The 11919-nt window shown below is 47.2% G+C and overlaps 1 protein-coding gene across 1 annotated transcript in view; it reads right to left on the bottom strand.

Annotated features, from left to right (window-relative positions):
- The window catches only part of kcns2 (potassium voltage-gated channel modifier subfamily S member 2), a gene marked incomplete at both ends in the record, with an annotated part of 13982 nt that extends 6840 nt beyond the window's left edge, over positions 1-7142 (bottom strand). Inside the window, 3 exon segments of the mRNA XM_084335932.1 lie at positions 4494-4549; positions 6503-6792; positions 6990-7142. Of these exon segments, the coding sequence (XP_084192058.1) occupies positions 4494-4549; positions 6503-6792; positions 6990-7142 (499 nt within the window).
- Positions 7143-11919: the final 4777 nt, after the last annotated feature.

Here is an 11919-nt window from a genome sequence, read left to right as displayed (position 1 = left end):
GGTCCAAAGTGACATCAGACTACACCTCCCTATGGCAGTCCTCATCTAAGGCTGAGACGATATGCCATTTGGAAGAATCGATTAAATATAGATATTTTTTATTATAATAAAAAAATTATAATATATATATATATGTTTTTTTTATTGTTATTATTTAAAAAACTAATTTATGTTTATTTTGCAGCAATTCTTTGTCGTTGCCGCCATCTTTAGTGTTACAGATTTGCCCGTTCAAAACCACCACATGATCCTCTGGATGTGATGGAGGAGTGCACTGCATATTGAATGCACAGTGCAGAGTTGCAATTCAACTGAATTTACATGAAATGGGGATGTTTTAACTAAAACATGCCACAAGACCTAGTATAATGTTGTTGTTTTTTTATATGCAAAAAAAAAATCGATAAATCGATAAGTGGTCTCAGCCTTATCCTCATCACAGCACTGAGCTACCAGGACAGCCCCGCATGGCAGTCCTCACTACATGACATTCAAACTGGTTTAGAAGTACAAACATGTGGGTATTTTTTTTTATTATAAGTCAGCTTGCTTTTAAACCTCACATTGAAAAGCTTGTGAAGAAGCTGGAAGCTAAAGATAGGGTTTTATTTTAGGAACACAGCCTGCTGTTCTAGTGAATCTGTAGGACGAGATGTGCGGTCGCTTCTACGTTTTTACTTCCGCTTGATTAGGGAGATGTGCTTTCTAGGAACGCGTTTGCCCAGTGTTTACGTTTGTTAGATAGTGTCTACTGTAGCGTAGTGCATTGAGGTTTGTAACCAAGGCCAGGGCTAATTGGCCTCCATTGGCCCACATGTATTTATACGGTTTGCTCCTCTCCTATCTGAGCACTTTCATATCACGCAACATTGGCGGCTATAGTCTAGGCTCGTCCCACCTGTGCTTACTATCTGTGCCTGTGCTTATTATCTGTGCCTGTGCTTATTATCTGTACCTGTGCTTATTATCTGTGCCTGTGCTTATTATCTGTGCCTGTGCTTATTATCTGTGCCTGTGCTTATTATCTGTACCTGTGCTGATTATATGTGCCTGTGCTTATTATCTGTGCCTGTGCTTATTATCTGTACCTGTGCTGATTATCTGTACCTGTGCTGATTATCTGTGCCTGTGCTGATTATCTGTACCTGTGCTTATTATCTGGGCCCGGATGTTAAGGTATTCTCTCTTCCTGGAATACACTACAAGCCAACTTGCTGCTGGAAAATCTGATTACTTTTGATGTTTTGACCTGGAAACAATCAATTGGGAGTTTTCTGTGTTTCTTAATATCTCACTTCCTTTAACCCTGAACACTGAATGGGTTTTGTAGGATATTATTCTATGAATTTATCCTGCTGTCTTGGCCCGGTCTCTCTTGGAAAAGAGATCATCTCAATGACACTTACCCGATTAAAATATCCAGGGTCATTCTTATTGGCAGTTGCGGAGTAGACGTTAGAGAAGTAGAATTGGGATCACAAGGTCTCTGGTTTGAATCCCCAGTCTGGCTGGGGGGGGGGGGGGGGGGGGAAGCGAACATGTGTTGCTCTTTCCTCTCTCAACAACTTTCATTTCATTTCATTTAAATTTGTTCCGTTCATGGCAATGCACAGCTCCACAAAAGCACAACAGCATAGAGAGAGCAAGTCAGCAAGTCATCCTTGGTTAAATAAAAGTTAAATAAAAATCAAATGAAAACATTGCAAACACAGACTGATATTCATGAAAGAGAAAAATCAATGCGAACTGAATCGATGTTCCTTTACGTCTCTCCCCTCCCCCAGCTCGCGTTACATCTCTCTCCTCCCCCAGCACGTCTCCACCACTGGTCTTCATCAGTAAAAACTGATGAGAGCAGTCGTCTGGTAATCCGGCGGTTCCCGGTTAGATTCCCTCTCCTCCCGGGCAGCGTGTCGAAGTGTCCTTGAGCAAGACACTTAACCCCTAACTGCCCCCGATGAGCAGGTTTTGTATTTTTTGTATTTATTTATTAACACAAAGAGTTAAACAAAAGTTTAAAAAAAAAACTGTTGGGCCTTCTCTCAAATTACATATCACAGGAAACAATCTCAACCGTGGATCACATCGAAGTCTCACAATTTAATAGCATCTGGGAATTGCTTGTGGATAATCTAGGCTCCTAATCACAGGAGATTGACATGTGGGCCATCCACTCCACAACAACCCACCCTTCTCTCAATCCCCCTCCTCACCCCCTACTTTACTTACCCCCCTCTCTATAATGCAGGACATAATAATAATGCAGGACCTCTTTAGAGGTCTTTATTCCGCATGCAACGAACTGGGACATGCAATGGGAGCGGCACACACACACTGGAATACACACACACATGCATTGTCTTTTTTCTCAGTCGCCGATGCGATTGAGTCTCTGCGCTTAACCCATCCCGTCGTCCTTCCCCCCAAGGGCAGCCGGGAGCAGACAGGGCGTCGGCGAGGTACCGCGCCCGGGGACCAATCCAAGTGCTCCTGCCCGTCTTCGTCAAGGACGCAACAGCGTCAGCGATCTGTTGTGTGCATGTTTTTCCATTGGGTTTATCTTATCGGGGGGAAACCCTTGCGAGCACGGGGAGAACATGCAAACTCCACACAGAAAGGCCCGGGAGATCCCCCACCTGGGTACCTGGCAACGTGGAAACCTGGTCCCCAAGCGGGAATCGAACCCTGGACCTTCTTGCTGTGAGGCGACAGTGTTAACGACTACACCACCATGCCGCGCTCTGCCCCCCCCCCCTTTCCCTTGTCATGTGTATTCGTTGTTGTCCTTCATTGTCCTTAGTTGTAATTTGTTTGTCAATGTCTAGTCTGAATTCCCCCCTCCGAGAGGGCAATGAAATGTCACAATTTTTCTTATTTTACTACACTTTTTATTTTATTTTGCACTGTAAATAGTTAAAACGTATAATAAATAATAAAGTTGTCCCCCGAAGAGGGGGGGGGGTGGATGGAGTGCCCTCAAAAAAGGACCGGAAAAAAAGCAAAAAAAATTAATTAAAAACATCCCCTGTTTTGTAAAATCAAACATACTAAAATATACATATTATTTTTTAAATACCAGTAATACATTCAAAAGATATGTGTTAACACAAACATACATACACACAGTACATGATACATGCATATACTGTATACTGCGTACATAATAATACATAACCACCCACCCACCTGCCTACAAACCTACCCACCCACATAACCAAATGCATACCTACATGTATGACCTATTTATCTATCTACTACTTTTGGATATGAGCATTTTTCTGTAGTTTGTTTTAAAAATAAGCAGAGATGGAGATTTCCTCAGCATAGGATCAGCTGCATTCCAAAGATTGGACCCTCTTTACCTCACTGAGGTTGATCTTCACTTGTCCACCGTCTGTGTATGTGTGAGTGAGTGAACGGGTGAATGTGAGGAACAAAATTATAAAGTGCTTTGGATAAAAGCTGTAACTTTTTAGTTTAATATCTGTAATACTGGGAAACCGGAGGGTTTGCACTCACAACTGTACCCAACTAATATGAGACATGGATATAGCACAAGGCAAGCATTATAGATTCATGCTTTACTTTACCTCTACCAAAAACAAATGCTCTGAAAAAGACGGTAATGTATAGAGCAGTTGCTTATTGGAATAAAATACCCAGAATGATAACTATGGTAATAAAAAAATGCTTAAAATTGCGTTCATGAATAATGAGTTACATTTTGGTCATTGACTTATTATGGAAATTAGTATGGAAATATAAAGGTGATCGATGACTTGAGAAAAGTTATGCTAAATTATGAGTTCAAATCATATAAATGATTTTGAACTGTTTTGTTCTTATGGACTGACTATGAAATTTGTATTTTATGGTTGGAGAATTGTGATATCTAACTTATGAATATTGCGTGAGCTTTTATTCACTGTTTCGTTTGTTGTGATGTTTTCTTGTGAGTACTTCAATGTTTGTGGTTTTATATTTTATTTTAACTTTTTTTTGTGTGTGTGTGTGTTTGTATTTTTTATGTTTGGACCCCAGGAAGAGTAGTCTCACTTTGGTGTAGACTAATGGGGATCCACAATAAAACAATAAAACAATATATAAATGCACCATTTACAGATCATGTTGGCCTCTGTTCTATTATTATTTGCGTATTGTACCTATTATTCACGCAGGGTAGCCTGACTGAGCACAGCTGCTCTCGTCCAGTAACACCCTGCTTCACACATACAGTATAATATAATAAGTAACTGCATGTCATACAGTGGCACAGATTCCTGCCTGGGGCCTGAATAGTAAAGGGCTCCATGACACCAATACGTTCCTGCTGTGTTGTGCTGGGAATTCACTTTCTCAAACTGTGTTCCTGATTTCAGTGTTGACGCATCAGGGGGAGTATAGTATCTCCCTGCAGTGGTGTGGTCTGTTGTTTTCTATTTACCTCACGCCTCCTTCCTTCCCCCCCTGAGTTAATCTACTTTCTCTCTGACCTGAGATGTCCTGAGGCTTGAGGACTGCAGAGTCACTCGCAATCTTCTGTTGTGATCTGAATACATTTAAATGTATTCAGAGAAACGCTTCACCACCTAACCCTCTCTCGACTGCCTCCCTCCCTCCCTCTCATCTGATCTTCACCTAACCCTCTCTCGACTCCCTCCCTCCCTCCCTCTCATCTGATCTTCACCTAACCCTCTCTCGACTCCCTCCCTCCCTCTCATCTGATCTGATCTTCACCTAACCCTCTCTCGACTGCCTCCCTCCCTCTCATCTGATCTGATCTTCACCTAACCCTCTCTCGACTGCCTCCCTCCCTCTCATCTGATCTTCACCTAACCCTCTCTCGCCTCCCTCCCTCCCTCCCTCTCATCTGATCTTCACCTAACCCTCTCTCGCCTCCCTCCCTCCCTCCCTTCCTCCCTCTCATCTGATCTTCACCTAACCCTCTCTCGCCTCCCTCCCTCCCTCCCTCTCATCTGATCTTCACCTAACCCTCTCTCGACTCCCTCCATCCCACCCTCCCTCTCATCTGATCTTCACCTAACCCTCTCTCGACTGCCTCCCTCCCTCCCTCCCTCTCATCTGATCTTCACCTAACCCTCTCTCGCCTCCCTCCCTCCCTCCCTCCCTCTCATCTGATCTTCACCTAACCCTCTCTCGACTGCCTCCCTCCCTCCCTCCCTCTCATCTGATCTTCACCTAACCCTCTCTCGACTCCCTCCCTTCCTCCCTCTCATCTGATCTTCACCTAACCCTCTCTCGACTCCCTCCCTCCCTCCCTCTCATCTGATCTTCACCTAACCCTCTCTCGACTCCCTCCCTCCCTCCCTCTCATCTGATCTTCACCTAACCCTCTCTCGACTGCCTCCCTCCCTCCCTCCCTCTCATCTGATCTTCACCTAACCCTCTCTCGACTCCCTCCCTCCCACCCTCCCTCTCATCTGATCTTCACCTAACCCTCTCTCGACTGCCTCCCTCCCTCCCTCCCTCTCATCTGATCTTCACCTAACCCTCTCTCGACTCCCTCCCTCCCTCCCTCTCATCTGATCTTCACCTAACCCTCTCTCGACTCCCTCCCTCCCTCCCTCTCATCTGATCTTCACCTAACCCTCTCTCGCCTCCCTCCCTCCCTCCCTCCCTCTCATCTGATCTTCACCTAACCCTCTCTCGCCTCCCTCCCTCCCTCCCTCTCATCTGATCTTCACCTAACCCTCTCTCGCCTCCCTCCCTTCCTCCCTCTCATCTGATCTTCACCTAACCCTCTCTCGACTCCCTCCCTTCCTCCCTCTCATCTGATCTTCACCTAACCCTCTCTCGCCTCCCTCCCTCCCTCTCATCTGATCTTCACCTAACCCTCTCTCGACTCCCTCCCTCCCTCCCTCCCTCCCTCTCATCTGATCTTCACCTAACCCTCTCTCGACTCCCTCCCTCCCTCCCTCCCTCCCTCTCATCTGATCTTCACCTAACCCTCTCTCGCCTCCCTCCCTCCCTCCCTCTCATCTGATCTTCACTTAACCCTCTCTCGACTCCCTCCCTCCCTTCCTCCCTCTCATCTGATCTTCACCTAACCCTCTCTCGCCTCCCTCCCTCCCTCCCTCTCATCTGATCTTCACTTAACCCTCTCTCGACTCCCTCCCTCCCTTCCTCCCTCTCATCTGATCTTCACTTAACCCTCTCTCGACTGCAGTGGCGGCTGGTGAACATTATTCTAGGTGGGGCGGAACTATGTGTTGGGGACAGTGATGCCACAGATTACTTGTAAAAGTAATCTGATTACTGATTACGGATTACTCCTTTAAAAAGTTATCTAGTTACTTTACTGATTACTTGATTATCAGAGTAACTTAGAAAGTCTGTTCCTTCTAGGCGTGAGCACCAACCCTCCCAGACTAAAAAGACGCTCCACAGGAGCACTCGATGGGGTTGGAGTGTTATACTTCAAGAAAATGTTCTTTATGTTTGAATACCTACAGTATGCAGTATCTGAAGCTCATGCTCTGACCTTAGGTAGTCCATCACCTCCTCTTCTGCCACATAGGTCTCCTCCTCTGGCTCGGCCTCAAAGGAGAAAAAGTCCAGCTCACCTTCGCCGGCAGATGTGTTGGGGTTGGGGACGCTGGCAGGCCTCTGTGCTCCAGCATTGTAGGAGCGACACTCTTCTGTCAGGAGCTCCTTCACTTGCTCCTTCCTACCTTCGTCTCTCAGCCACCGGAGTTTAAACTTTGGACAACTGACAGCTGCGAGAAGGGCATCTTTGTTGTCCAGCACTGGGGCAAAACGAGTCTGGATAGCCTGAGAAATATATTTTGATATTGTTATTTAGGGATGTGCGAGACTAGTCGACTAGTCTATTAAACGGTACTTCTCCTCCTATGCTATTATTATTATTTATTATTGTGTGCTACTGACAACCTACATACTGCAGTATGGTGTTCCATGTTCATGAATAGTGCAATGCAAAAGATGTTTAACTCAAAGGTGGAACATACCTGCACTATGGCATCTGGAAGGCCTGCAGTCGTCTTGGAGAGGGTGTCCTTCAGACCGAGGGTCTTCTGCATCAGCACTTCAAGTGTGGGTAGTAAAGTTCCATAAGGACAGTCACCTTGTAAAATGTCCAGTGCTACAGTCAGAGGCTTCATGGTGGTGCAGTACTCATGCAGGAACTGGTGAATGAATGAATGAATGAATGAAAACTTTATTTAACAGATTGCAGAATGGGTACAATGCAGTACAGCTCAATACACACAATTGTTAAGGGGATGCAGACCAGAGAAAGACGTTTGTCTTGTTTACATCAGGGTCCCCCATTTTCAATTCATATAGACATTTATGACATACTCAACATACATGACATGTATGGCATAGGGACATACAGGTATTTAGTACTGATACATTTGTGACATATATGGTATTCAAATATACAGTACTGTTACCCATAGATCCTGACAGAGTATATACATATGATGGGGAGGGGACTGTACATTAGGAGGGGGTGGGTGGGTGGGAGAGAAATATACATACGGTGGTGAGGAGACTGTACATTTGGAGGGGGTGGGTGGGTGGGAGAGAAATATACATACGGCGAGGAGATAATATATACATGCGGTGGGAGGAGACTGTCTATTAGGAGGGGGTGGGGTGGGGGGGGTGGTATTCTGTATCTTTGAAGCAAGTGACTCCCACCTTGGTGCACAGAGTATTCAGCTCTTTCATGGGGATTTCTACAATTCTCTTTAAGTTTCAAGTTTCTTTAATAGTTGTCATACAGAAGTACAGAATACTTTTATACAAAATGCTTCTTACTGTTACGCTCCAGAGACTGTGCAAGACAAGATAAGTATGAAATAAAATAACATAGTATAGCATGTAAATTAGAAGTAAAAAAAAAATGAGGTCACAGTGTTCAGTATAGACATATGTACAATGTTCGATGCAGAATAGACGTAACTGAGTTACCATATAATATACAATACTGTGCAGTGTACTAATACAATACTATATAGTGCAAGGCAGAAATGGGATGAGATGCAATTTAGGTACAATTTACAGTGGGTGTACGAGTTGTAGTGCAAATCCTTTATCAATCAATATAAAGTGTGTTTGTGTGGTTTAAGTGAGTGTATGCGTGTGGGTGTGTGTGCTGTGTGCATTTGATGGTTGTTGCATAGTGTTTATTGTTCGTTTAGCAGCCTGATGGCCTGGGGATAGAAGCTTCTTCTGAGTCTTTCTGTGCTCGCCTTAAGACTCCGGTATCGCTTGCCTGACCGCAGCAGTTCAAAGAGGCAGTTGTTCGGGTGGCTGGAGTCCTTGATGATTCTCTTAGCCTTCCCCCTGCACCGCTTGAGCTATGAGAGAGGACGCGACCCTGGTCAGACGCCTCTGGTTTTAGCTCCGCAACGATGTACTCACTTTTAGCTATTATGTATGTTTTTTCTACTTTTCTATTTAAAGCAACACTGGCGGGTACGTCATACGACCGTCAGACACTTATGGACCTGAACCCCGGGCTCAAAGAGGAGTTTGGAGACACTTTTGACCTAGAATGGCCAGCAGAAATCAGACGGGAGAATGGCGGCAAGGAAAAGGACAAAGGCGACGGCAGGAGGAGACACAGAGGGAGACGTGGAGGTATCAGATTGAGACTAAAAAGAGCTGCTTACCGCCCAGCAATTCCATCCATCTTTCTGGCGAATGCCCGTTCGTTGGAGGGTAGGATGGATGACCTGAGAGCGAGGGTCCGGTTCCAACGGGAGATGAGAGACATCAACATTATTTGTCTCACAGAGACATGGCTCACGTCGACGACTCCGGACAAAAGCGTATCTCCCTCGGATGCCTTCACAGTCTTACGTGCAGATCGTACCCCTGCCTCAGGAAAGACCATCGGCGGCGGAGTCTGCCTCATCACGAACAATTCCTGGGTTAATCCCGAGGGGGTGCAGGTTCTCTCAAACTCGTGTTCGCCGGACTTGGAACATCTTTCTATCCTGTGTCGTCCGTTTCACCTCCCGAGGGAGTTCACCGCGGTCGTCATGACTGCCGTGTATATCCCCCCACACGCGAATACGGGCAAAGCGCTGGGCGAACTACACGATAATCTCAACAGACACCAGATCAAACACCCAGACGCAGCGATGGTAGTGGCCGGCGATTTCAACCAGGCCAACCTGAAGAAAGTGATGCCGTCCTTTTTTCAGCACATCGCTTGCTCCACCAGAGGGAAAAACACACTCGACCACTGTTATTCCCCGTTCAAAGCCGGTTACAAGGCAGTAGCCGCTCCGCCATTAACGGGGTCCACAAGCTCGAGCGATCATGACTCCATCTTGCTATTTCCGGCATATCAACAGAGATCACGTGACGCCGTCGTGTCATGTGAGACAAAGAAGTGGACCGACGAATCAGAGGCCACGCTCCAGGACGTGCTTGCAGACACGGATTGGGATATGTTCAAAGGAAGCGCCAGTGACGTCAGCGAGCTAGCAGACACAGTGGTGTGTTATATCACAACAATAGCCGATGGTATTGTCCCCAGGAAAACGGTGCAGATTTTCCCAAACCAGAAACCGTGGGTGGATAGCACTATTAGAGCAGCTCTGAACTCTCGTACCACCGCCTACAACCTGGGTAGAGAGTCAGGAAACATGGAGGAGTATAAGGCTTCAGTCTATACTCTACGCAAGGCTGTCAAACTTGCTAAGAGGACATATGCTGATAAACTGGAGACACAAATGGCACAAAACGACACAAGAGGATTATGGCAGGGACTGAAGACAATAACTGACTATAAAGTCAGCGCCCCCTCAATGGGGAGCGACGACGCCTCCCTCGCGGACAAGCTCAACATCTTCTACGCTCGGTTTGGTGTAGACAGTGGCGCTGCTGGCTCTCCGGCTAGTGACGTCACTGGCGCGCCGGCTGTTGTGGAGGGGGGGGGGCAACCGCGAGGGGGGGGGGACGCTCTCTCGTTGTCGGAACACAGTGTGAGAAGAGCATTTATGCAGGTGAACACCAGGAAGGCTGCTGGCCCAGATGGCATAACAGGACGTATACTCAAGACCTGTGCCAACCAGCTGGCCCCTGTGTTCACCGCCATATTTAATCAATCACTGGCGGAGTCAGTGGTCCCTGCCTGCTTCAAGATGTCTACCATCATCCCTGTGCCGAAGAAACCCTCCCCAGCATGTCCAAATGACTACAGACCGGTGGCACTCACCTCTGTGGTCATGAAATGTTTCGAGAGGCTGGTCAAGGACCACATTTGTGCCTCCCTCCCCAGTGATATGGACCCTATGCAATTTGCATACAGGACAAACAGGTCCACCGACGACGCGGTCTCCCAGGTACTGCACAGCACCCTCTCGCACCTTGACCGTCAGAAGGGGGGTTACGTGAGACTGTTGTTCATTGACTACAGCTCAGCGTTCAACACCATAGTCCCCACCAGACTGGTGGACAAGCTGATCGAGCTAGGTCTGAGCTCCGCCCTGAGCGCCTGGGTACTGGACTTTCTGAGCGAAAGACCCCAGGCGGTCAGGGTGGGGGGTCAGACCTCCAACACCATCACCCTGAGCATCGGGTCCCCCCAGGGCTGTGTTCTGAGCCCCCTGCTGTACTCACTCTACACACACGACTGTGTGGCCAAGTTCAGCTCCAACTCCATAGTGAAGTTCGCAGATGACACGGTGGTGGTGGGGCTGATCTCGGACAACGACGAGAAGGCCTACCGGGAGGAGGTTGAGGTACTGGAACGCTGGTGCCAGGACAACAGCCTGCTCCTGAACATTGGTAAAACCAAGGAGCTGATCGTGGATTATAGGAGAGGACAGCAGGAGACGCACACACCACTGATGATTAACGGGGCTACCGTGGACAGGGTGAGCAGCTTCAAGTACCTGGGGGTCCACATCTCAGAGGACCTGACATGGTCAACACACATAGACACAGTAGTAAAGAAGGCGAAACAGCGTCTCTACCACCTGAGACAGTTAAGGAAGTTCAGAGTATCGGGAAAGATACTCCAGTCCTTCTACTCAGGAGCTGTAGAGAGCATCCTGACCGGAAACATCACTGCCTGGTATGGAAACAGCACGGCACAGGACAAGAAGGCCCTACAGAGAGTGGTGCGCTCAGCCGAGCGTACCACGGGTATTGCACTACCCCCCCTGCAGGTTCTATACAACAAGAGGTGCAAATCCAGAGCCTGCAGGATAATGAAAGACCCTCACCACCCCAATAACAGCCTGTTTCAGCTGCTGAGGTCAGGCAGACGCCTGCGAACCCCAGCTACTAGGACAGAGCGGCTTAGGCTCAGCTTCTTCCCCCAGGCCATCAGAGCCATGAACAATGAACATTGAGTGCTCAGAACATTGAACTGTCCACACACAAGCACACATGAACACACACACGACACGCACACTGTGCACGCTCACACACGAGCAGCCACTTAACACTTTAACATGAGCGGGCACACACTCATGTCGCACACACGCACACTTATGGCCAAAGGAAAGGACACTTTAAATTAGAATAACAGGAACAGTGTATTGCACTACCAAAGCTAACTAGCATGTCCCATATGCTCTGTAAATAACTATGTACAGATACCGAGATGTCACTCCATGTTACCTGCTACCTGTTACTGCACAATGTTGTTTCCTTCTTTTGATTCTATTATATGTACCACTGTATTGCACATCGTTGCGGGCAAGACCACCCGCATTTCATTGTATACCTGTATGCCATGACAATTAAAACTCTTGACTTGACTTGACTTGGCTTGTTGTAAATGTTCTGGAGGGTGGGAAGCCCCCCTCCAATTGTGCGTTCGGCTGAACGTGTCACTCTTTGTAGTCTGCTACGGTCTTGTGCAGTGCTATTCCCAAACCAGGAGGTGATGTTGCCAGTCAGGATGCT

This window comes from Notolepis coatsorum (genome assembly GCF_963971535.1).
Source record: "Notolepis coatsorum genome assembly, chromosome: 19".
Lineage (NCBI taxonomy): Eukaryota > Metazoa > Chordata > Actinopteri > Aulopiformes > Paralepididae > Notolepis > Notolepis coatsorum.
This window is presented reverse-complemented; position numbering and strand designations above follow the sequence as displayed.